Here is a 27245-nt window from a genome sequence, read left to right as displayed (position 1 = left end):
CAAGCTCACAGCAAATATTACTTGTGCCTTTCAAAAAAATATTGTGTAATACTAAGTATTTGCTTATAGCAACTTCTGCCTTTTTCTCTTGCAGGCTTTTTATTCTTCCCTAGTACTACCTGCTGTTTTAAATAAGAGTTTAAATTATTGGTTTGATTTTTATCATTCATTGATTTTTGTGCATTAAACATTTTGGTAAAGTAAAATGTTCAAGTCCCCCATCCAGTGTAAAAAAAGAATTCTAACCAAAACTGAATGAAGATTCTGGAGTCAGTCATCAATTTGCCGACTTTCTCTTTGTGGTGGGTGATTTCCCAGCAATTTCAGGAATAGCTTGATCCTTTTAACTTTCTAAAGTAGAGGTAGCCAATGGATTGGATGTGGAACCAGTTCTGACCCACATGGTTAAGGTAAAGGTAAAGGTACCCCTGCCCGAACGGGCCAGTCTTGACAGACTGTGGGGTTTGTGCGCCCATCTCACATCTATTGGCCGGGGGCCAGCGCTGTCCGGGGACACTTCCGGGTCACGTGGCCAGCGTGACATCGCTGCTCTGGCGAGCCAGAGCCGCACACGGAACGCCGTTTACCTTCCCGCTGGTAAGCGGTACCTATTTATCTACTTGCCCCCGGGGGTGCTTTCGAACTGCTAGGTGGGCAGGCGCTGGGACCGAGCAGCGGGAGCGCACCCCGCCGCGGGGATTCGAACCGCCGACCTTTCGATCGGCAAGTCCTAGGCGTTGAGGCTTTAGCCCACAGCGCCACCCGCGTCCCGACCCACATGGTTACCAGATACAATTTTCGTTAAGCTGAGATAGGTTTGGCTTAAGTTTTACTCATAGAGAGGAAATAAACCCTGTGAAATTCAGAGAGATTTCTTCAAAAATTTGTATGCAGTGCCTCAGTCATATCAATATGCATATTTTCCATGCCTGTTGTGGAGCATTTATGACTAGGTAGTGACTTTATTGTGCAGATTACCCAGAAAATAGCTTGGTCGTGGAGCAAAATATACTTCAACTATGAAAACGCATAGGTTGCCAACCCTGTACCACTGACAACCCGTCTTCTAGCTTAGATGTGACCTTCTGTGCTTTAGCTTTGCTAATTCCTCATTATGCTTCCTAAAATTGAAACCATTGAAATCTGTATGTCATTTTTGTTATGTCCATCAGTAACATCATCTCCCTCTCTCTCTTGAGTTAATTTTGGATAACGTTGGAAGGAAATGGCAGTAATGATCTTGCCCATGAGAGTGTTGGTTAACCAGGCTGTAATTTGAGGTTGTACAGGATTTCTCCATTCCATTCTGTCCTTGTTTACCATGTTTGAGCCCAGAAGCTTTGCTGAGACTGCATTGTGCAAAAATAACTTAAAGTCTGAATGAGTTGTTTACGACCTTTTTCTTGTGCTTATAAAGAGACATGGGGTCAGGGAGCAAATTTGCTTGGAATTCCCCATAACATCAACTAGGGTCTATCAGAACAGGCAAACAATTTTACATGCACATTCATGCAAGTTCACCAGACCTGTTGGGGTGTTGGCAAATTTTGTTTTCCTCTCCAATCTCCTTTTTTGAAAACATACTGTGGAGATCGAACTTTTACAGATAGCAGCTAACTCAGCTGAGATGTGGCTTACTTTGGTTTAGAGTTGCTTCTCTGGTAGAATGAAAGTTGTGTAGCCTCCACTTGTTCTGGTTCCTTTTCTAACTTCCTTTGTTTCACAGAAACAGTGGACACTTCAAAATTGCAATTTTATTAATACATAGCCCCTAACAGAGCTTTAGTCCAGTGCTTGCTGTCATGAGTGTACACAGAGGTAAGTCATACCTCCTCAGCAATGAATAGAAGCCCAGGTCTCTGCTCCTTCACCAATGCTCTCTCAGTTCTGGTTTTAAAAAACCACTGCACACGCACAAACAGTGAATGAGTTGTGAAAAAACTAACATTATTTAGGCACCACAAAAGGCTTTAGCCCTATGCTTACTCTCAGGAACAAGCCTCACAGAAGACAACGCTTACTTCTGAATAAACTGAATAGGATTGTGTTAGTAATACCAGTGCTAGGAAAGTTTATCTTAAAAAGGAACAAAATAGTCCTGTTCAAGCTCACCCAAATGCACTTTTTTGTACTCAATAATATTTGCCTGACACATACCTCTTAAAGGCACAAGAGTGCTTCTCTCCCTAATCCAAGCAAAGGACACCAATTAAGAGTAAAAAGAAAAGAAAACACATGACTTGGGCAACTTGATAATGTATTTTTAAATGTAAAAATATTTAAGATGAGCATCTATATTCGTAGAAATGTAATAATTTGAGTGCTGGGCTAGGGCCTGGAAGAATAGGGTTCAATTCTATACCCACTTAGAATCATAGAATCACAGAGTTGGAAGAGACCACAAGGGCCATCGAGTCCAACCCCCTGCCAAGCAGGAAACACCATCAGAGCACTCCTGACATATGGTTGTCAAGCCTCTGTTTAAAGACCTCCAAAGTAGGAGACTCCACCACACTCCTTGGCAGCAAATTCCACTGTCAAACAGCTCTTACTGTCAGGAAGTTCTTCCTAATGTTTAGGTGGAATCCTCTTTCTTGTAGTTTGGATCCATTGCTCCGTGTCCGCTTCTCCGGAGCAGCAGAAAACAACCTTTCTCCCTCCTCTATGTGACATCCTTTTATATATTTGAACATGGCTATCATATCACCCCTTAACCTCCTCTTCTCCAGGCTAAACATGCCCAGCTCCCTTAGCCGTTCCTCATAAGGCATCGTTTCCAGGCCTTTGACCATTTTGGTTGCCCTCCTCTGGACACGTTCCAGCTTGTCAGTGTTTGTCACTTAAATGAACACAGTATGGCTTACTGCTCAGTAAAAGGAGTAAGATTATGTTAGCAATCACAGCTTAATGATGCGTCCTCCTCAGTATAGTTGACTATTACATGTGTGAAACTGTATCACTCCTATGGAGAAAACAGCACATACTCGATTCAGTAATATTCCTTTATATTTCAGCTACACCTGGCTTATTCCCTGGTATGCAAAAAGAACCTCCTTGATTGGCAACCATGGGTAATAATCATTGGCTAAAGATCACCCCCCCCCAAACTTTAAGCTCCTATTGCTCAGAGAAACAGATACGGCTGGTGGGGAAAACCAGGAAGTCAGAATCTAAAAAACCCAAACTTTTCACACCTTATGATCACTTCAAAATACTTTGGAAGCAAGTTCCCCCAGTCCTCCACTGGGGCAGGCACCCAGACCGTCACACAAAGGGAAGGATTCACCTCACAAATCCCTTCGGAGGAAGTAAGGACTGCTGTGTGCACAAGGAGGCTCCCCCCCCTGCACCCCTCCAGATGAGCTATGAAGGGGTCATAGACACCCCCAAAGCACAGGAAAGGGGGGATCATTCTGTTTGCCAAGCTGATTTGCTTTTGCAGACAGAACAGTGGTAATAGTGTGATGCTGAATTCTTTAAGTTGTCTAAGTTTCTTGAATTTAATAAAAGAAGGTATTTGCCTAACTCGGAATTCCTTCACCTTTTGATCAACTGCACCTGCCTACTCAAAGCTGCGTCTGGAAGTGTGCAGCCACCCCACACAACGCCTGCTATTCAGGTTACCAGTGCCAGGGTCCCTCTGTTATCAACGACTCTCCTGCCCCCTTATGAAATACAAAGTCCTGGACTCAGAAAGAAAATTAACTTATGGTCCTCTTCAAACTGCTGCTAAGTTTTTTGTTTCCTTAAAACTAGTGAATATTCCTAATGGCAGTTAATTAATTTGCAGAAGCCCATATCAAAATTTAATATACGTTAAATAAATAAATAAAACAAAGAAATAAAAATAAATAAATAAAACAGGGCAGTCCAAGCCAGGAAGACACCAGATTCCTCCCTGCCCTTTCATGATGCCAGCGAAACATTTATGGAGGCAGCTTGCCACCAAGAGTCTCCTTTCCTCCTCTGACTATAAAAACCTCACAGTCCAGCCGCAAAACCAGATTCTGCTCCCCCCCCCCAACTCCCATGCCAACCGAATGCTCTTCGCGGTCCAGCCCTAATGCAGTGCAACTTTCAGTGCATTTCTGAGAGACTCCTGACTGGCTGGAGTTTCTTCAAAGAGAAATAAAATCAAAATGGCGGTTCAGAGGCTTCCCCCAGCCCTCCCTCCGATGCTTCTGCTGGGATTCACTTTTTAAAAACATGCAAACTTAGTAGTTATATGGTGTATTTCAGATATTCAGAGTGCTTCCTTTTTATAAATTTAGTAATATGTAAAAGTCTGTGTCAATATGAGCCCTGTATTGCAGACAACCCAATTTGCCTGTGTACAGCTGCAGGCCATTTTCGGACCCAGAAGAGGGCGTTATGGGGCACTTGGCCAACGCACACGATGACCTGGAACACAACCCCAGCGCAAATTGGGGATTGCCTGTAGTTGCATACCAGTTTCCCCAAATTAAAACCATGCTCAAGGCGGCCCACAGCACAAAAACGTATAAAACTACAAGCATAACAAAAATAGTCAATAAACAATAAACATCAAAAGTATACAACCAAACTGATCAATTTCCACACAAATCATAAAATCTAAAATGAAGATACCGAAAGTTAACAGCAACAACCTCTACCCAATAGAACCCCCTAAACCAGAGGCTCCCAAACTTATTTGGCCTACCACCCCCTCCTCAGGAAAAAATTGCTCAGTGCCCCCCGAGAAATCTGCCTCCTTTAAGTGAACAAACGGAAAGATGCCGTGACAAATGTCTCTATTATTACCTGCGTACTACAACACAGTAAATAAGACACCTTGAAGCCTGAAATTACAACATTATTTATTAAAATCAACCATAGTGACAGATAATGAAGGATAATATTAAAATAAAAATTAGGATTAACGTTAAAAATAATCCTAATGAGAAGGGCGAACCTGGTCTGCAGCTATCAATTTATTAGTGTATTTATTATTTGGCTCTAGTTTTGTCTGCAGCATTCTTAAATCACCACAATTGGCTATTTGCAGTCCAATCCACCTCGGGGGGGGGGGGGGAGCACCGCAGCCAACCTGCCATTGGTCAAATAGGCAAGCAAGCTGTGATCAACTTCCCAGGCCTGGGAAGTGAAGCTGACAAGGGCTTAGCCAAGCCCAGGGAAAACCCTCGCCTCCAGCACAACTGCCAGAGAGGCATTGTCGCTATCCTGCATTGGTGCCCAACCTGGCGGAAAGCATCATTACAGAAGAGATGAAACATGTATGAATGGTTTTTCAAAATTTTCTTCTCTTCTCATCTTTCTTTATTCTTTCACTACCCCCTTATTTATATTCAATGCCCCCAAGTGCACCCGAGGTCACTACCACCCCAGGGCACTACAATACCCCAGCCCAGGCGTCTGTTCAGCAGCCTTAACTTTTGTAGCTGGAGTCAGTCCAGGCCCCGCCCTCCCAGGCCAGGTGGGAAAAGGCCTGCAAGGCAGGGAGCAGCCAAGATGGTCTCTGGCCACTTGTGAAAATAAAAATGGGGGAGAGACTAATAATGTGCATTGCCCTGAGCTTCTTGGGGAAATGGGCATAAATGCAAAAAATACTTTACTGATCACAATTATGCTGAAGACGCTCTGGGGCCAACTGCACTGCTGGCCTCTGCGCTGGCCCCTCCTTACCCTTTACGGGCGGATTGAAGTGAAGGCTGCTCACTTTGCCCTGCCCCTCAGGCCGCCACGGATAGGCTACTTCAAACCCAGACAAAGTAGCCTTGGCAATCATTGGCAGCAGGGCAGCAATGGCCGGCGGAGCGGTGGGGCTGCCGGAGGAAGGCGGTGGGCACATGCTGGGCCGCAAACTTGGCCCACCGATGGGACTGGTGAGCAGCTATTTTCACTCACGTTGTTGCAGTAATTTTTCTCCCTCTTTTTTGTTTTTTCTTAAAGTAAAAGTTGACATCAAACCATGACATTGCATACTGGCAAATGCTTCTGCCTACTGTTCTCTCCCTTTTGTTGTATAAGGGGGAGCAGCAATTGACACCCCCTCATCAGTCGTGGCGCAGAGTATCCCAGGCCAGTCAAGTTATTCGGCACCTGAGGCAGCAAATCCCACAAGTGCATCCAAAGTGAAATAACAAATAGAATATCATGCAATTTATTGCCCATTCCTAGCACTCAGTGCCGCCTGCAGGGCTAGCCCCCTCACTTGGCCTACCAATAGGCCTGGAAGTGCTCTCTTCTGAGTGATAGTGTTCATCTCTAACTTCTTTTGGCACAGTCTGCTTTTCTTCCAGATCATGTGATTTTTTTATACATAAAAAATAATGCTTGTTATCATTTTCAGTCATTCTGCCACCCCCTCTTAGGAGGGGGGGGAGTCACTGGCTTTCTAGTTCTAAAAATAGGTTTCAGTAAGGGAAAATCGTGCTGACCCATAGTCTTCAAGGGTCGTTCATGGAAGGGGACCCTTAAATAATCATTCTTTTGTTGAGTCAATCCTTCATTGTTAACAGATGTTCCATTGTCTCCCCCTGATCATGATTCAGAGTCACTGGTGAAAAAATACTTTGAAGTGCTGTACAGAACAAAACTTGAGAACCAAATCTTCTTGTGACATAATTAGTTATGAATCAATTTGTATTTGTTACATTGAGCTGAATGCAGAGTCAGAAGTGTGCGTAATAGAATCATGCAACTTTGCGCTTGTGAGTAAGAGGCTGGCTTGGGTTTCAGAGTACAATGTACTTCTTTGGCTTTAAATAGCTCAGTGCACAAGTTAACGATTATACCAAATGCCAACCTTCTATAGCTCTTCTGGTGCCCAGAGTGCTTTACATCTTATCTAATATATTTAATCACAGCTCCATGAGGCAGATAATTTAGTTTCCCATTTTGCAGATGGGAACTGAAGCTGAGGCACAGAAACGAAGAAGTCACCCTCTGAGTAAGTTGCCAGGTCAAGGCAAGCACACTTAGGCACACTGATCTTTTTGTTGGTGTTACAAGGCATTGCTCTTCTGTCATGAAAATGTGTTTAAAAGGCTGATATCCTTGTCAGTCTGAACTATTTGTACTTAAATAATCACATTGGTATCTTAATGATAGGGCTCTATAGGCTACTGCAGTGAGGCTGTAAGTTGTATGATCTGCCGTAATGAGGATTTATGGCTCTACCATGCCTAAGAAACAAACTAGACAAAAAACCAAATGAAGTATGCACTAACATCTCCTTCGCAACTGAATACTTAGTCTGAACCCCACAAGCCAGCTGAAATGAAAACTCTTCTGAAAGAGGCTCTGGCCAGTCGCTAGCAAAGGGCATTGTGGGCAGGCAATCAATGTCTTTCTCTAGGCGCCCTTGTTGGGTGGTGGGAGTATTAAGGGGGCAGGAGCAGCTTGTCTTAAAAGAAATTGGGTGGGCCCTAAGGACACATGCACAAGCCCTGAGCCAGGACTAAAAGAATCTTTCCGTTTCACACTTCTCCAGTCTTAACCTTGCCATGTTTCTGTAGCAATTGGCAATAATAATAAAAATCCTCATGAAAGTTCTTCAGCATTTTAGTGTGAATTTTTCCTAATGGACAGATTTTTGTTTGTAGTTTTGACTGATGTACACATTTTTGGAAGCAACTTCTTCTGATATAATGCATTTTTGTATGTTATTTTCACTAATATATTCATTTTTACACATATTTTCCCTTAACATATGCAAACATATAACAAGATTTGGATAAGTGTGAATTTTCCAGGACGGCTGTGTTTTGATTCTCATATTGTTTTGGAAAGGGCAAAGTTAATTGTATTTTTCCATGTATAAGACTAGCTTTTTCCCCTAAAAAATAATGTCAAAAATTTGGGGGCATCTTACACTCTGGGCCGTCTCCCCCATTTTCTTAAATCTGAGTCCCCCAAAATAGGGGGTGAATTATACATGGGGGTGTCTTATAGATGGAAAAAAATATGGTAATTCGCTTTTAAATGTGAACGGAATTGAATTTCTCCCACAACCGTATCATGAGCAGAATCTGGGTCAGAAGAAAAACTGGTGCTGTTATTTTTTGTTAAACTGTAGTGGGAGTTACTGAATTGATGTAATGCATTTGTGTGTGGGACCTTGTGTTTTACCCCTGAGTTGTGATCCCTTTCCTCAGGTGTGACGTCTTAACTTGAGTCACTGAGATTTTTCTCAAGGCCAGGCGCCACTCTGTATTTTGGAAGCACTGCATGCAAGAGGTGGAAGTTGCAACAATAATGACATAAAATTGGAAAAGCTCACGGGGAGGCAAATTAAAATGCTAAAGGGTTTCTAATACATGAAATATGGAGAAAGATGAAACATTTTGGAACATTCTGGAAGTGTTTATCTTGGAAGGGTACTACTAAGTAGAAGTATATTGTAGTGCTGCTGTTGATTAACATAACTTTCATGCTGCCATCCATGATAAGTACAATAATCTATATTTAATAGCTTGCACCCTTTCAGCAGTATTCAGAAATAGCTTATTGTTCAACATAAATAACTTTACTCAACTGCTGGCACTGAAAGACGCAATGAATTTGGGCTTCATCTCCAGGTTGTCAATTCTGTAGTATTGCTGCCAAATTTGTTTTTAATTTGCGGGGGGAGGGGGGGAGCCATGAAGGTTAGAATTTTTTTCTTGACTAAATGACTCCTCAATCTTGGGAGAGGCCATGAAGAAGGCAAAGAGCGGTTTATAGGACAGTTGGATGAATGGTGCAGCACAGCAGGTTTATCAGAAAATGTTGGCAACAGATGTAAACTGTAAAGAAAGCTGAGCATTATAACAAGTTGACCAGGAACCCTGTGGCACCAGTGAAGATTATAAGAGGAGACAAGGCATTTGTTGAGAGTTTTCTTCATTATCCTTCTGCTGGTTGACCAAGGTATCCATTGAAGGGCCCTCAGTTGTATAGTACCTAAGGCTCCTAATATGTTTAATTCTGACCTGGCCTTCTTTCTTGAATGCCAGTCCTCTCAGTTCCATGTGATTGCTGCAGCAATGCTTTGAGATGGATTCTAGCTTGTTAATTGCTGCATGCCTTTAATGGAGACAAGAGACAGGTTGCACTACTGTGATTGCACCGTGATTTTTTCTGGCCTTGGTCTCCTGCCTTGCCGCTCATCCATAGGCACCTGCATAATCACCTGAATGATTGGGTAACATGTTATGTTTGTTTATGAATTTTCCAATACATTCCAGATAGGGTTTTTGAAATACATTAGCTCTATGTATTTCACGCGGGTGGCGCTGTGGGTTAAACCACAGAGCCTAGGACTTGCCAATCAGAAGGTCGGTGGTTCGAATCCCCACAACAGGGTGAGCTCCCGTTCCTCGGTCCCTGCTCCTGCCAACCTAGCAGTTTGAAAGCACGTCAGAGTGCAAGTCAATAAATAGGTACCACTCCGGCAGGAAGGTAAATGGCGTTTCCGTGCACTGCTCTGGTTTGTCAGAAGTGGCTTAGTCATGCTGGCCACATGACCCGGAAGCTGTACGCCGGCTCCCTCGGCCAGTAAAATGAGATGAGCACCCCAACCCGAGAGTCGGCCACGGCGGGATCTAATGGTCAGGGGTCCCTTTACCTTTACCTTTAGCTCTATATTCAGTTAACATGCTCATTTATGTTCCATTGGAAAGCATACAGCATTGAACCCAGATTAAGTTAGTTGTAATTAAAGGTAAAGGGACCCCTGAACATTAGGTCCAGTCGTGACCGACTCTGGGGTTGTGGCACTCATCTCGCTTTATTGGCCGAGGGAGCCGGCGTACAGCTTGGCCAGCATGGGGAACCAGAGCAGCGCATGGAAACACTGTTTACCTTCCCACCAGAGCGGTACCTATTTATCTACTTGCACTTTGATGTGCTTTTGAACTGCTAGGTTGGCAGGAGCAGGGACCGAGCAATGGGAGCTCACGCTGTCGCAGGGATTTGAACCGCCGACCTTCTGATCGGCAAGTCCTAGGCTCTGTGGTTTAACCCACAGCGCCACCCGCGTCCCTTAGTTGTAATTAGTTCCCACTAAAATTAATGGGAACTAACTCATGACTTTTCATTGGGATCTCAGTTTAACTAAGTAGCTCACCTTAATACAGGCAACAACCCATTTATGTAGGGGTTATGTTCCGAGGCACTGCACGTTTATGTGAAATTGTATATATTGTGAACACCATTGAAAAAGCCTGCAAACATCCTCTAAAGCTATGGAAACCATTGAAAATCATTTAAAAAACAAAAATTCCACCAGATTCCACCACATTACTCCCTCCAAACCTCCTTGCTCAAATTCCAACTCTCCACAGGCCTCAAAGGTCGGTGCAAAGGCCCATGAGATTGCTAGGCACCATTTTTGCCATTTTCTTTTAGGGCCTTTCCCCCTCTTTTCATGCCACTTTCACAGCCGTGTGTGTGCTTCAAACGTGCATAAATGGGGAGCTGCCTGTACAGAACATGGAGCAGGGCCTCTGGGGATCTTAAAGCAAGGGCAAGTTGACACAAAAGGATGTGCTCCTTCAGATATTTGGGGCCCAAGCTATTTGGAGATCTGAAGGTAAGTGCCAGAACCTTAGAGTAGCCTCAGTAGTGAATAGAGATTTAGTGTACAGTCATACCTCGGGTTACAGCCGCTTCAGTTTGCGTTATTTCAGGTTGCGGACCGCCGAAACCTGGAAGTACCGGAACGGGTTACTTTCAGGTTTCGGAGGTCACTCATGCGCAGAAGCGCTAAATTGCGCTTTGTGGATGTGCAGAAGTGCAACCCGCACGTGCGCAGATGTGGGTTGCGAAGACTGCCGGTTGCGAACGTGCATCCTGCACAGATCACGTTTGCAACCCGAGCGTCCACTTTAGTTACTTCAGAACTGTTGTAATGGGGCTCCATCTCTGTAAACCACCCAAAATTCTAGCAGATGGATTTTGCTATAGTTTGAGCTTCTGAACTATTCTCAGTGGCTGGCTCACATAAAATGCATTGCAGTAATTAAACCTAAAGGTTGCCAAAGCATAGCTCACACTAGCTAGGCTATTTCTGTCCTGGAAAGGTCACAGCTCCCCAGCCAACCCAAAAAAGTTCTGTAGGGCCACTGAAGCCGCTTGGGTCACTATTGGTAAGGAGCCCCTCCAAGCTCCTAGAGGCAGGTTTTGCTAGTTGGTTTTTTTATGAAAATACTTTTTTTGATACAATGAAACATTTGTAAGTATTCTCTTGTCTCAAAATTCAAAAGTTATAGAAGTAGAAATGGAATATAAATTTAATTTCTGTAGTTTTAGGGAGGACCAAATGAGCTTATGGCAGGGAAGGCTCTGGGAGGGATCAGCTGATGAGTGGGGGTTAAATCCTGCTGCCTTAACTGTGAAATCCTGTTGCCTCCTAGGAACAGGATCACACAGCAACTTTAAGATTAAACCTGGCATCACAGTTGATGGGTGGATTGCCATGGTTTGGGGGAAATGGCTTTATGGGCCAAGATTCACTCAAGATTCAGACTGAAGATTAGAAGGGTGATTTTTACATTGTTAGAGAAATAATATAAAATGTCTGTATTCAACTTTGAGGCTCTTAAAAACAACATCAACACCTGGAGCTGAGGGGGTTGTAAGAATTGGGCAGCTGGAAACAAACAGATATCCCAGAAACACTTCGAATGCACAAATGTGGGACACTTGTACCTCTCCATCAAGGCCAGAGCTAGAAGCCTGGGATCCAAAGGCCGGAGCTCAGGCCTCCAGGAACCTGCCACGTGTTAGAGGAGCATTGCATGAAGCAGAAATGGCTGGTTGGTGCCGGGGCATCTCTGCATCCCAGCTATGGTTTATATGCTGAATTAGGAGAAGTTTGGGGGTTGTCTTCTTTCCTTGCTAATCGTCAAAACCCTGCACTTTTCAATCCCCTAGTCTCATGACCGGGAATATCTTAAATTGTAGAAATATTTAAAAAAATGAAATTTTGAGCTATAACTCAAGTGTTTTTGTAAGAGTAGTGGTCTTTCGTATTGCTATTGTAAGCTGCCCTTTTCTGTTTTCCTTTCTCGTAATTCTTGTAATATGACTCTTTGATACAGTGCTGTCAAGAGTATTCTCGGAGTGGGGATGAGGACTTTACATAAAACTCTCAAGTGCACCTGGCATTTTCCTATTTTCCTATGCAACTGTGATGTTTTATAAAAATGCAAACAGACAGGTATCAAGAACACTTGGTATCTTTTTACAGTACAATATGGCTAATCTCTGCAATATTTTTATTTCTTTGGCATTCATAATGTATTGGTTATTTCCTTACTGTCTTAAGAGGAGAGGAGGCCAGCATGGGGCCTGATCGCCTGCTCATCGTCTCCTAACAATGGGTTGAGAGCATGTTTGCACTGGCTCATAGAAAACTACCCTGCTGGCCAGAAATCTATGCTACTACAGCCTTTCTTCCTGATATACTAGTTTTCTATGCGGAGAAAAAAATGGAGAACTGTATTTACTGTATTTACTCCCCCCCCCCCACCACACACTAAAAAAAGGCAATATGCATGCCTTGAGGATTCATTAAAGAGAAATGATAATCATGCCTGGGGGTGGTCCCATTCCACTGGAGAGCTTTGCAGTTTGACAATTACTCTAAGGTAACAGTAAATCCGTACCACTGATCATTTACATAGAGCTTTTAGGATGCAAAGTGATATTCAATGACCCTGTTCCTGTGGCAATGCTTTGTTTTTAATACTGAATTTAAAAATGTTCTAACCCAGCGGTTCCCAAACTGTTCTCCGCGGAGCATCTCCAAGTGCTCCACTAAGAGACTGGAAAAGAAAAAGGAATAGGTGCCTTTGGCATAAGGGCAGCAATAGCACTCTGTGATGAATTTCGCTCCTGAAAAGTGCTCTGTGACTCAAGAAGTTTGGGAACTGCTGTTCTAACCTGACCTGGGACCTGCTGGTGAAGAGTGGGTAATAAATGTAATAGCAACAACAGCAACACGCACACAGTTCATTCCCATAATATCCCAGTGAATCAAACAACATGACAGTGGCAAGACCACAAATTAATGATTCAAGAAAATTTTTCAAACTGCCCACATGTCTGTCCTGGATTACAAACCTGGGTCCACATGCAATACATGGGCTTGATTTACACAGTGCCATTGCAACACAGCTGATGTCAAACACACACAGAACCCTGGGAAGCCAAAGCATTAACTGCAACCTCACAACTGCATTGTTAAGCGAGCAGGTTTGGAATATCCTTGGTCAGCACTGCGCCATCCTTGCTAGCACAGCCACATCATCAACTTTCACACCGTTGGCAGATATTTCCATTGCTGAGGGCAGTCCCACCTCCCACCACCACAAGAATTAAGCCTTCTTCCTGTACCATATCTGCCTAGTAACTTTCAATATGTAGATTTTACTGTATCTTGGTAAAACAGATTTGCTGTACATTGACTACTTGGAGCAAGAACACGAATAACTGTTGATTTAAAATCCAGCTTTGCTAACCTTCTCATACACAGGGTGGCTGAATCAGCAAAACAAACAAAAAAATGGTACAAAGTTGATAATTCAGCAGTGTTGGGGTAACTTTGTGATCTGTTAATTACTGGCAGTAAGATAATACTTCTCCTTCCAACGTCATTGTAAAGACCCACAGCCAAGATTGAGGCAGATTCCCTTTGACAAGATAGGCAGTTGCTGGGGGAGATGGGCTCTCCACACTCCTATCCAAGATAGTCATAGTCTGCTAAGAGACCAATTGTTGTTGTTGTTGTTTAGTCGTTCAGTCATGTCCAACTCTTTGTGACCCCATGGACCAGAGCACGCCAGGCACCCCTGTCTTCCACTGCCTCCCGCAGTTTGGTCAGACTCATGTTTGTAGCTTCGAGAACAAGGAATGGAGAATTCAAGCTAGGAGACCCATGCCCTCAACACAAATCCCACTCCCAGGCTAGGCTTCTATGTGCTTGCAAGGGTTTTGGCCTTTGTGAAGCTCGTGTTTCTTGGGGTATCATTTATTAGGATTGAGGAAAGCGCTTCCTCTTATCTGACTGTTCCTGCCCCACTTGTACATGCAGATAAATGTTGATCTTAACTACTAAGGTGTGTTGCATCCACTCCAGAATATATTTCAGAGAAAGATTTGCTAGTATATGCAACTCAATTTTAGAATTGCCTAGAGCAGGGGTAGTCAACCTTTTTATACCTACCGCCCACTAATGCATCTTTCTTGATGGTAAAATTTCCTTACCGCCCCCCCAGTGCTCAATGGAAGGAGGATTCAGATTGAACCCCCTGCCGCCCACCCAGAATCCTGAAACGCCCACTAGTGGGCAGTAGGGACCAGGTTGACAACCCCTGGCCTAGAGGGAAAGTCCCATTAATTTCAGTGGACTTGTTTCCAAAGATTAGACTTCTTTCTCTAGGGTATATTTTCAGGGAATTTTTTGCTGCCCTGCTTCAATAAGTGGGAACATGAGAACTCCCACTTCTTGTGCAAGGCAACATGGAGCCTCATTCTAGATGTGCCAACTAAAAGCGTATCAGTGACCTGTCTGCCATCTGTTGTGCACGGGAGTGGAAGTGCTATACAGAGCACAGTTGGAGAACCTGTGGCCCTCCAGATATTTGCCCTATCAGCCACAGCCAGCATCACCAGTGGTCTGGATGGATGGGGGCAGTTGGGCTCTAACAGCTGGAGGGCTGCATTTTCCCCATCCCTGGCATAACCCTTCCTCTCCTACTGTGATATTGATCCCCAATGTGCTGTTTGCATTGGAAAAGGTTCCCACTGGAGGAAATGGGAGCTCCTGCAGCAAAGCAAATTGCAGATGTATCAGCCTGATCAGGTAAATACGGGCTCCTTTAAGGGACAAAAGCATAAAGGCTCCTTTGCCCCAAGTCACTCTCCCTACACCTGTAGTTCACGTTTTAAAAATGATTCATACAGTTGCTGAATGTCGCTGTGCCTAGTTTGGCTCTCAGTCATGTTTTTATTGTCTCTTCTTATCGTCACCATTTAGGAAATTTAGATACAAGCTCACTGACAAACTGATTAACTGAATACTTGGCCTGTTACCACCCTTGCCTTCTTTAGCCTGTCTTTCAAATGTCATAAAATTTGAGGCGTTCAGAAATGGACCACATTTCTGAGACAATTCCAGGGGTGCAGGGGCCTCACGGGGAGAGGAGAGAGAGAGGAAAAAGCCCTCTTTCCGCTGAGGGGGCATGTAGGATGTCATGCATGACCACTCTTCCGAAGGATAGCATCTCCCCTTGCATTGCTTGCCAGGTTCTTAAGGACTTGGCCAAAATGCATTGACTTGGGGTCACAAGTTGTGAATGCATTTTGATTTCTACCTATGTGCTTAATCTACCAATCACTACCCCGACTCTAGCTTTTAGTTAAGCGCTGTAGAAATAGCATTTGGTGGATTACTTTCCTGTGTCTGTCCATCGAAGCTAAATGTAGGCTTAAAAATTGTGAAAACTTGTTTTATCAACTTATTGGAAAAGTGAACATAATCTTGAAGTGCGGGGGGGGGGGCTGTCTTATTCTGTTAGATCTTTTTTCTTTTTTAATTTAGACTTCTCAAAGCTGTATCATATTATAAATACATTAGAAATGTTTTACTCGGAGGATATGTAGCATTCCTGTAAAGGTTAAATCAATAAAAATGATTTCGCCACATTCCTGAGCATGGCTAGAACAGGTAGCCTGTTGTTTAAGGTACCCTTGAGTTTTTGGATCGCATCGTTATGGTGCAGCAGAATGGGTTTGCTCAAGGCGTGTTGCTGTATGCAGAAACCCTGTATTTCTTCTGGAAGGTATCATCGGACTGAAAATATCAGATCACACAGGCAACTAACAACATTATCTTCAAACCTTGCATAGATGTATGTAAATTGTACTGTGCTTGCTATAAGTTGAATAGGAATGTTAGCATCCAAGAGGATGAAGATGCTTCAGTAGTTGATAAGAACCAGGTATGTGAAGGAGAGAAAGGGGATGGGGGCAGGAGGAGAAATGAAAAAAGAATATTTTGAAACATTTCAGAGATGGTGAGAACCCTGGAAATAGATTTTGTTGCATTTTATCACAGCCAGAAAGCTATTTATCGATTCAATTATTTTTCATCTTTTGCCTGAGTGAATATAACTGCCATTCATCAGCAGTTTGTCTAGTATGTCTTGTGAGCTCTGTAAATGGTGTTTACATTTTTACTGACTTGTTTTTCTGTAATATGCAGGGAGTATTAAGGCAGTATTGACACATTTCCTTTGTGTTGTATTGAGTGGCTGCAGCGTTTGTCTGCTGTCATAGAGTTACGTACATATATTCAGATCATACCACTATATATTGTGTTATAGCCAGATCATAATTCATTGATTACTGCCTCGATTGTACTAGTGTTTTACAAGTGACCCTCTCTTTCCCCCTTCCATCTCTTTTAAAATCCATCTACATTTTAGGCTCACATATTTTAAAAGTAAGTGTGCTAAAGTTGAAGGAGGTGGAGAAAAATTAATTGGAGTTGCTCTTTAGATGCATATGGAAAAGAAAAGTAAAAGAGAAAATAGTACTTTGCAAGCTTTGAATAAGCCACTAAAATATCTGTTTCTACAAAGAAAGTCAAGGGATAACTTTATTCAGAATTGGAATGTTTCATCCATGTAAGCATAGAGACCTATCAGTGTCTGTGTGTGCACTGCAAATTTGCAGTGGAATAAACAGGGAATTAATGCTATCACAGACCAACACTATGCATGTTTACTCAGAAGTAAGACCCACTGAATTAATGGGGAAGGATCTGTAGGATTGCTGGCTCGGTCTAACGTTTACCAAAAATATATTTAATACTTCTTTGTTTGTACCATTAGAAATGAATGAATGAAAAATGTTTTATATACAGTACACAAACTTAAGTTACTCTTCTCATTATGCAGAACATCATTAGAAAATCCGTTTCATGTATTATTTTTATAACAGACACAGCGGCACTTTTTACAGGAAATTATTATTGCAATGATTCATATGTTCAGGTTTTGCGAACAATTTATGTAACTTTCTAAAATAAGCACTTCTTTGACTGGATTAATCAGTCACTTTAATTTACAATTCCTTATGGATTTTTGGAGTCTGAAAACTGAGCTTTTTTTGGTTTAGTGTTCCCTTCTTTGCTAAATAACTGTATGAAGCATGTTTTAAATAATAAAATGTCAATAAACATCCCTGCTTGTCTTGGGTTTTTTATGTTTCTAATTTTGCAGTTTAGGGTTAGATAGGAAAAGTTTACAGGGTCACTGTGACATGATCTAGATGATGACAACAAATTCTGTATGCCATCCTGACCTCTGAATTCACTGAATAGGAGTGAATTTGAAAGAAGTGAAATGAACTGAGAGCCGGTCCTTGAAAACTCCTCCGGGAGGAAGAGGAGCGAAGCCAGGCTCCCCCAGTGAGGAGGCCTGGTCATTTGGAAGAAGGCCGTCACTGTTGTAATGGCTGCAGCTCTTGAGGAGGCAAAAGGTCCTTTGAATGGAATCCTAATATTGCTTGCAGCAAAGCTGGGAAGCTAGAGGATCCTTTTGTAAATATAATTTAGTGAAATTTTACTTCAGGGAAGCAAATAGCACTGATTAGTTGGGGAAATAAATACAGGGCCAACACTTGCTACCTGTGTGTCTCACAAGGCTGCTTTTTATAGTCCACATTGTGCATTGTTGACCTTTTGTTTCTCCAGTGCTTCACAGCGCTGCCCTAGGAAGAAGCAGTCTTGTAGTGCTTCTCCGATTATTCTGTGTATCATGAAAAGGAAAGGACGCTTGGAGAACTTTTCGCTGCAACATGTATTCTAAATGAATAAATTATTGTTTGGTGCAGCATATTTATAGATCATTTCCTTGTTGTGCACTTGAAGGTAGCAGAATGCTTTTCTTACCATTTCCCAGTTAGATACTGAAAAGCCTGTACTCTTCAAAATGATTGTTTCTAAACACCAGTCCAACTGCAAGTATTTCATGGTGCAATCCAGCACCTGGGTACTCAGCGGTAGGTCCAATTGAATTTAATGGGGCTTATTCCCAGGTAAGTAAGTGCAGAATTGCTGCCTAATATTCAACTTTGGTTATGTTTGCATCTCTGGTTTCTATACCAACCGAGATAATTGCAACCGTGATAACACCATTAAAGGTTTAGTGCAGTCTTACAGTTCTTCACACAAGAACATTCCCTTTATAGGGAAACAGAAACAGAAGTGTAATAACCTATTGTATTTTGACTAAAAATAAATGAGTTATGTAGCATTTTGTGTAAACTCTTTAGTTACCATTGAGTTTAATTATCATTACTTTAGAAGATTCCTATAACGTGTTCTCAAGAAAATAAATCCTAACCAGGTAGCACAGCATTGCAATTATTAACAATTTCCTGGAAAAACAAAATGAAGTGCACTTTTTTGTTTAATCTATAGAACTTTTTTAAAAAACAACAACAAAACTTGGGGATAGTAGCTTCCTAAGTCACACACAGAGTGAATGCAAGTTCTTGGTATGCCCAAAAGAGCTTTTTGGGTTGCATCCTAAGATTAAGGATCCTTCAGTGATTTGCTTATTTTTCACTGAAAGTAACAGGGTAGTTTGCTATAGCCTCCATGTGAACTACTAGAACAGGATTGTGATGATGTAGGTCCTTAAGGCCAGAAGGCCCCTGATGCAGCAACCTTGGGCCTGGGCTTTGCTGGTGCCAGACTTGCTGACCACTCAGGAACTCAACATACGCTGCCTCAAATTCCACAAAAAAGGTAGTACAGAAATAGTGAAATGAAATAAACTTACTTAGCAACATTGCTGTGTGTTTGTAGGTGCAAAAATAAATGTTGAATATGCATCCCATAATAAAGATTATTGTTCTAATAAAATATGCCAAATTGACTTATTGAGAGCCTTTTTCCTTTCCCAGTGCCTGGGTGGACCTAGGGTTGGTTCCATAACATTGCATATGTAGGTATATATTTCCTATAAGTATCCCCTCAGCTTACGTGTGTAATGCATGGCCGTTCATTTTATTTGGCACACAAAGGCTTCAAAATAACTGGTGTTAGTATTACTGATAGCCTAACCTGTCCTTTTTCTGTAGTGTGTTCCTAAGTGCCCTCGTAGTAATTGTGTGCATGGCTTTCATGAAGTGATTTAAATACAGAATGTCTGATCATAAGGAGATAGATAAATAATATTACTTTATGGTTTGAATAAATATGGGAGAAATGACTGTTGTCTTGCAGGCAATAGCCTTTTTGCAAGATGCTTTCCAATTAATTTTAGGAGGAAAAATAATTAAATATATTGTGTGTACAAAAAGCCACTTGCTCAGGGATCCTCAGTACATTTTATTTGGAAACCAGTATCATTGGTTATATGAAATTGCTTTCAGGTCACTGTTCCTAATCAGTTGGGCTGGCTTCCAAGGAATGCATTTGAGCTTGGCGTGTTTAGCAATGCACCTAAACCTATGAGTTGGGGGTGGTGGTAAATCCAAATGGGATTTCAAATGGGAAAGCGCTTGGAAGTGTGCATTTATGATTATGGCCCATGATGTAGCCCATGTCTATATCAAAAATACACAGCAACAAATTCATTATGTTTGAATGTCTGCCAAAACATATTTGCCACAGGTTTTTTGTTTTTTTACTTTAACACATTGAAAGTTAAAAGCTATTTTTAATTCTAAAAGTTTCTGACTTTAATTATTGTATCACATATAAAAAACAGACAGCAGAGGAAATAATAGTTTTAAGCTTCACTTAAAATAATTAAGATTATTTTTTTCAATTATGATAAAACATTTTTTGACAAACTTGAAAATACATAAAACTTAATTTAAAAGTGCAGTGTGGATAAACTTAAGTTGAGAGAGGACTGAGATTCTTCATCTGACACAATGGACAAGTAATTCTTAGCTTTAGAAAAAGTGAGCTGAGATAAAATCGAAAATATATTTGGTACTTTTCTCATACATAGATCAAATTGGAAAACTAGATTTTGTAGCATAACTGTTTTAAACATACCATTTAACCTAAATAAATCCTGCCATTTCCCCATGAATTGGAAATTACTCTCTCATAGTAAGTTACCGTATTTTTCGCTCTATAACACGCACCAGACTATAACACGCATGTAGTTTTTAGAGGAGGAAAACAAGGAAAAAATTATTCTAAACGAAATAGTGGATATATGATTTTTGTGGTTCATGCTGTGGCCACAGACATGTGATCTGACAGTGAGTTTGGAGTAGCCCAATGCAAAAATCCTGAGGATCCATGTGGATCCATGCTTTGTAACCACGGAGGAGGGAAGGAAGGGGAACTATGGATCCTCTGCTCACGACTGCAGCAGATCCCCCCCGCCACCCGCAGGCATTCGCTCCATAACACGCACAGACATTTCCCCTTACTTTCTAGGAGGAAAAAAGTGAGTGTTATGGTGCAAAAAATACGGTAATCGTCAGAAGTCCGTACAAAGTTGTTCTTTCCCATCCCCCTTCTCCATATCTCCAGGGCAAGTTTGTAACAAAATAGGAAGCTAATAGCTACAGGTTGAAGCCCAGAGCAGCCGGTTGGAGGATGACATAGTATTCTCTTTTGGGGGTGTCTGGTGTGCGTGTAGGAAACATGCAGGAATAATGGATACTTCTTGTAGGGATGGTGTTAAAGCAGCTTTATGCTGCAGTAACTATTATGTAAAAACCTATTTTTACTGATGCTGATCTTTAAAATGTTACTCTTTAAAATGCATGTGTGAGAGCTCTCTGCTAGAATCCAGCGCAGTGTTAAGTGAGCGTCAGCTCAGTAGCTTCTGTGGCTTAACAACAGAACTCTCACACACTAGGTTGTTCTTTTCTTATGCTGTTAGGGTATTATTTTAATTTTCTGTTGATGTTTGATGTTATAAACTACCTTGGAGTGTTCCTTATGATAGGGTAAAAATCCGTTAAATAAATTAAATTGTGACCACTATTACTAACGGCTTGTTCATGAAAGGAAATGTCATTAGTCTAAAAACAAAACACCTGAGAGACAGTAAATAATGAGCTTCAGGTGGAGGGAATAAGGATGGAGACGCAACTTGGGGGCTGCAGTCAAGAACAAGTCACCCATTGAACTCCCACGGATGGTGGAGAATGGCAGCCCTGCTCAGTGGTCTAATTCAGATGGAACTGGTACAGCTTTGTAACCAGAGACTGAGAGTGAGAGAGGCTCAAAAATTATGTGGCTATCTCTTATCTGTGGACAAAAGCCTGTGGTTACAGAAAAGCCTGACATTTTTGGAGGAAAAAACTTACTGGAGAAAATGTGTTTCCTGATTTGTCCTTATAACCAGGACCTCCGTCACCATACACATGAAAGTAAGTCATAGCTTGTCTAATTAAACACCCAAGTCAGTCTGCATAGGATTGCACCCCGATACATACTTTCCAAAAAGTCTAATTAGGAGTATTAAAACAAAAATCCCGAGAAGAATATGCATGTTTGAAGAAGAATACTTGGCATTGGTGTGTTTTTTTTTACATTAAAAATAACTGTCCTGGGAAAGTTGGATCTCCAGAAGCTTAAACCGTGACAGGTTTACCTTTCCAATTTTGCTGTTACCTTGAACGTCCTCAGTAACTTGTGGCCCTGCAGCTGTTGCTAGATTACAACATGCTGAAGGGGCTGCTGGGAGTTGGAGTCTTATCAAACTCTGGAGGACCACAGACCCCCCCCCCCCGCTATAGGGCATAGCAAACGGGCTGGTTATTGTAATTCTTTATTAAGTATGCATATTCAACGAGTTCTCTTAATTATGCAATATCACCTGCAATAGCCAAAGTAGGATTTTCCTGGATACCAATAGCAAGAATATTATTTCTGTGATTCCATATCGTGATTATTAGCGAAGCTTGGAAAGGGAGAGGTTACAATACAGTATGTCTAGTGCCTATAAAAGCTTGTCCTCAACAGTTCCTTCAGGATGCTTTTCATTGCCTTAAAAAAAATATCCCCATGCCGGCAAAGCATTAGGAATTATTTATGCAGTTAAGGTAATTTGACACATGTAGCCTGAAAATTTTAAAATGAAATTGAGCCTTTTATGCTGCAAACTGAAACACACTTACTAGTGGGTCTGCTCCAGGGAACACAGTGGGACTTGGGTTAACATTCATAGGGTTGTGCTGTTAAAAATGCGAATAAAATACTCCATCCCACTGAAGAAACAAAACTGAAATATTGTGCTAAATGCATGCTGTAACAACATTATTAGACCACCCCCTATGAAATTACAGTACATATCAGGATTTTCAGTGGTACTGTAGGGGTGGCAGAGTCTTTTAAATATTTCTGGTCGGCTAGCTAACACAGCCTACCAGCTTTGACGTTTGTCCATTTTATAAAGGAATTTGAGGTGTTACCCCTCCTTTGACTTCAGTTTTCAAGTATGCACTGGTGCATCATTAATCATAGGAAATGCAAAAATAAATAATATAGTTCCCTTGGATTTTTCATGTGAATACTTACCTTTTCCCTTTCCCCCCTTTTTTGTATATACAGTTGAGGTATTTTGATAACCCCTAACCTTTACTTCAACAAGGAGGTACAGTATAAAAATATTACCACAGTCTTCATATGAGCAGCTCTCTCTAAGAAAACCTCCAGATGAATATTTATTGGGAGGGGGGAGCAAATGTTTCTATACAGACTGACTTAGCTGAGCCTCATTTCTATATTTTAGACCACCAGTGTATAAAATTAAAAGCACATGGATTTTGAATCACTAGAAAAGGTTTGTAATTGATTAGCGCTGTATGAAAGTACTGGGGTAGAGTAAGTTTTGATTTGTGAATGGTTCTATTCAATAAAGATTAATCCTGTATGCCTGATAAAATCTTAGTCTCTCCTGTGAATTAGCTTTTTTCACTTGTTTATTTAACTGTCAAATATTTTGGTGGTTTTTTTTAATAAACTAACTGGAACATTTCTCTTCTTTACGAATTTTACATCAGATTGCACTATAAGGAAACTACCAATGCTCATGGAATCATTAAATCAATTCATTTTGTTGCTTATACCGTATTTCAAATCTCTGTACATGAAGAAAAAAAAGATGGCCTGTATGGATGCAGAAGGAGATGAGGCTTCATTGTTAAATGTCTCCCCCACCTTCCCCCACCCAGATCTCTTGGGTATACTATATGCCATATGCAGACTTCATTTCATAGTAACGAGGTAGGGGATTTAAAAATACTAGAATGGCTATATTTCCCTTAAATTGCCTGAAGTTTGCATCTGAAAGTACTGTTTTATTTCAAGTATAGCAGCACATTCAGGTGCCTACTATCTTTTGGGAAAGCATGAATAATAATCGGTGGTAACTCATTGTTTTTCGTTTTTCAGGGCATATGTAACTTTCGAAGGAATCATTATATAACACTTGAAAAGTAAATAAACTGGTGATTTATTTTTATTTATGTATAAGCAGCATGTTGTGCATGCTGACAGATGAGCTGTAAATTGTGAGCATACTCTGGCAGGACATTTCTGCAGCACAAGCCCCATTGAAAGGAATGGGAGCTGCTCAAGAGCACTAGTGTGCTCCATTCATTTGAATGAATCCCAGGGTATAGGTCGCCACAGATGTAGGATATATTTACTACTGCTGCTACATGTACAATAAAGTAACAAGCTCTTAATTTAAGATAATATAACCCGAGGCCAAAACACTGCCTTTACATAAGATGATTATGTGGAATATTTCTAGCATAGGATGCAGTTACTGGCATATTCAGACCTGACACCTGACAACATGTTTTAATGGTTGCATGGAACTGCCATCAGTTGCAAACGGAGGAAATCGGATGCTTCCTTTCTATCCTCCATATCGTCTTGGGTTTAATTCTATAACTGATAGCTGATAATTAGGCTGATGAGGAAATGGTGGCCGATTGGAACAGCCCAGAAGGAAATATTGTGGAACGGAATGCAGCAAGAATAATGCAGGGCCACCAGATGATAACACAGATTCCCGGAGGTGTGAATCATCATAATTCTGGAACGCATATCTGCTGCCTATATTTCTCCTTTAAAAGGCAGCAAGTTAAACAGAAACAAATAGTGTTCCTCTGTCTAAGCACTGTGCCTGTCAAATCACCTGGAGGAGTTAATATCTCTCCCCCTAAATACAATGGTTATTGCTTGTTCCTGTGCGTGCTTAGCCAGCCTTATTTGAATGCGCTGCATGTGGAAGGATGTTTTGCTCGTGTCCCCAGACCTTCCAGGTAGTTTAAAGATCCACCCAAAGTAGGGGAATTAAGTAGCCAGCCCTACATGTTATGAAAACTTTAGCCAACTATATTTCTTGTAATCTCATTTGGGATGTTAAAAGCAGAAGAAAGTTCACATATATGTGTTTTCTGTTGTAAACACTGGGATAATGTGGTCTGTCTACACTTGCGCTGTGCTTCATTAAGGCAGAGGTTTGGGTGAGAAGAAAAAACCTTGCCGCTTTTAAAAGCCTCAGGTTTTTCTGTTGCTATATTTTAGCATGCTGGCTATCTAATTACAGTGTAACTCAGTGTGACGAACTTCCAGAAAGTAGGGTTCTGAAGCATAGGACTATGTAATGCATCAGATGTGTTTGTATATCAGAAATGAAGTCGGTCCCTCTCTTGCATGAGCAGAAGAAGCCTTGCTTCATGTCTAATTGTGCTCACAGATGGCAGTGGATTCAGCAAGAGCCGCTTGGAATAATGTGTGAAGTAGGAGGGGGAAAGGGAACTCCAGCCAGCAGATACAATGCAGCTCAACGTGCATTTCCAGTAGGAATCAGGGTGGTGCTTTCTTCTTCTTTGAAGGAGCAAGGAAATTCAGTTGCTTACAACCCAACATAGTTTTGAACTAAAATGGACAACGTTAAGAAACTACTGTAAGTGATTTGCATTTCCCACCTCATATATGTTATTGCTGTTGTTTAGATACTTTTGAACAGGTAGTTTTGTAGCATTTCAAAGGAGGCAAAACATCTCTGATCACTGGTCAAAGGACGATGAATGGCCTTTGAGATTGGGCAGTGTTTTACTGCATCTTTGAAAGCTAAATCTCAGCTGCACTATAAACTCAGTAGTTTCCCAGCTTCCTTGCTATATTATGTATTTTTTAAAATAAATAAAAGTGGCCATTTTTATTTCATGTGGTATTTCTGTATGTACTGACATAATTTCAAAAACAGAAGTTAGACAGGAAAGTTCAAAGGGCTGTTAGAGGTGCTGTTTTACAGCTTGAGAACTTTCTTCATGTTTTGACATTCACATAGGTGGACTATATCTGCCGATTAAACTTCTGAATAAACTGATAAACTTATTATCCCAAGATGATATTTTAAGATGTCTACTTTAACAGGCATGCTTTGCAGAGCTTCTTTAAACATATTACTACTGTGGTAGAATCTGCCTCATCTGCTGCACCTCTGTTCTCTTTTGCTACTTCCTAGTTCTGATGCCAAGGGGTTTATTAGTTTGTATGCATGCTTATTTAGAACAGCACAACTGAGTCCTTGTAACCTGATGCATTTGTAAAATTGTTTTCTTATGTAGGGGGGAAAAACACAACTCTACAGAAACAAATACTAAATATATTCGGTTCTATATACACAAGTTGGAAAAGACTATGACCTTGGAAGTAAGTTTCAATTGAAAGCAGTAAGATTTACATACACTTAGAGCAAAAAATTGAGATGCCAGCTGGTATGTGTGTGAATGAAAAATTATATGGCTATTTTTCCTTGCCTTAATAATTTTCGTATGATATTGAGTACTGTGGAAATCAACCCCAATAGCCTGCTGCAATGACTTTTGTGACATTAGGACTCTCAGAGAGCTGCCGCCTTTCTTCTAGGTCCCATGGTTAGCATATTTGCTCTAAATTCTGAATTCTGATTTTACTGCTTGGTCCATATACACAATGCGTAGTGAATCACAGAAAGGTGAGCACACCTGCTATCTGAGCAATAGTGGGTACAGTAAAGTATATTAACTCCCGACTGTGCTTCCCATTTTTTAAAAAATAAAAATTAAGTATGTTGCCATCATGTTTATTTTCACTTCATTCAAATAGTGGTTTTAAAGAACAAGGTAAAATGTAAACAGCAAACCATTTGTGGCAATCAGTAATATTTTGTAATATGTGAAAAAACAAGCACTTACCCCAGAAGAAGTTTTGCTGACAAGGTGTCACTGAGCTGAAGAGACTGTTCGATGCCATTGTTTTCCCCTCCCCTCACACAGCGTGTGTTATCTTCTGGTGCAAATACTGCTTGAAGCCTTATACTGAAATCACAAACCATAGCCAAACTTTGTTTCAGTTTTATAGCATGCCTGGAGTACATAGGTTCTATACTTTTCTCCTCTTATCAAAAAATTCTGAAACGCTGGTAAGATGTGAAAAGCAAAGCAAGGAATGAAAAAAAGAGAAGAGAAGAGAAAGAAAATAAGCAAATATTTGACAGATCTACTATTACTGAATAGACTGTGGTTTGAGAGCACTTACTGACTCTGTTGGTCTCGGTGGCTGCTGGTGACCTGTTGAGATTAACCATTTAAAAACCAAAGGCTTCTTGCTGCGTCCTTCTGGAGAAAGTTTGCACCGCACTTGTGGTTCTGTGGTTGTTTGTGAGGCGAATGAAGCATTCACACAATCCAAAAAAGCAAAAGCTTTTAAAACTCCTTTTTTTTGCAAGCACTGTTACTGGAGAGACAGAATCATGTGGTTTGTGACATCATAGTAGTCAAGTAAAGTGGGACTGCCCAACACTGTGGCTTTTCCTTTCCTCCCCCCTTTTAAAGTTTGACAAAAGCCCCGTGGTAAGGCCCTTCCTGGCATCCAGAAGGATATAGCTTTTTAATTTTTGTGACTCATGAGGATTTGGAGAGCATACAAAATGCTGAAAGAGCATAAACTTCTGTGCCGTTTAAAGCATATGGACAGCAGAACTTCATTTATACTCTCCCAAGTTTTCCTGCCTCTCTCTCTCTCTCTCTCTCTCTCTCTCTCTCTCTCTCACTCACTCTCTCTCTCCCCACCCCCCTCCTTATTGTGTCTGTGGAGAAGTATACCAGAATTGGCACAAATGTCTGTGTGAAATTCTGAACAACAGTGATGATTTACAATAATTTACATCTTTGGATTGTATCACGATCTTTGGGTCTGCTTCATATTTGCTGGTTCGCTGGATTCC

General features: G+C 41.3%; 2 protein-coding genes across 12 annotated transcripts in view; one reads left to right on the top strand and one right to left on the bottom strand.

The window, feature by feature from the left end:
* The window catches only part of RUNX2 (RUNX family transcription factor 2), a gene marked incomplete at its 5' end in the record, with an annotated part of 245008 nt that extends 217929 nt beyond the window's left edge, over positions 1 to 27079 (bottom strand). For 3 of the 9 annotated variants that reach the window (XM_082215774.1, XM_082215776.1, XM_082215780.1), the window contains 2 exons: positions 26215 to 26337; positions 26558 to 27073. In XM_082215774.1, coding sequence (XP_082071900.1) covers positions 26215 to 26272 — 58 coding nt within the window. Of the gene's footprint in view, positions 1 to 26214; positions 26338 to 26557 lie in introns of all 9 variants that reach the window. The other 6 variants (XM_082215778.1, XM_082215783.1, XM_082215781.1 and 3 more) reach the window with 5 other exon arrangements.
* The window catches only part of SUPT3H (SPT3 homolog, SAGA and STAGA complex component), a gene marked incomplete at its 5' end in the record, with an annotated part of 250766 nt that overhangs the window by 30844 nt on the left and 192677 nt on the right, over positions 1 to 27245 (top strand). The gene's annotated exons all lie outside the window — the stretch shown is intronic.

The sequence above is a fragment of the Podarcis vaucheri genome, assembly GCF_965113315.1.
Source record: "Podarcis vaucheri genome assembly, chromosome: 3".
NCBI lineage: Eukaryota > Metazoa > Chordata > Lepidosauria > Squamata > Lacertidae > Podarcis > Podarcis vaucheri.
The sequence above is the reverse complement of the archived record's forward strand: the minus strand, read 5'-3'. Positions and strand labels throughout refer to the sequence as shown.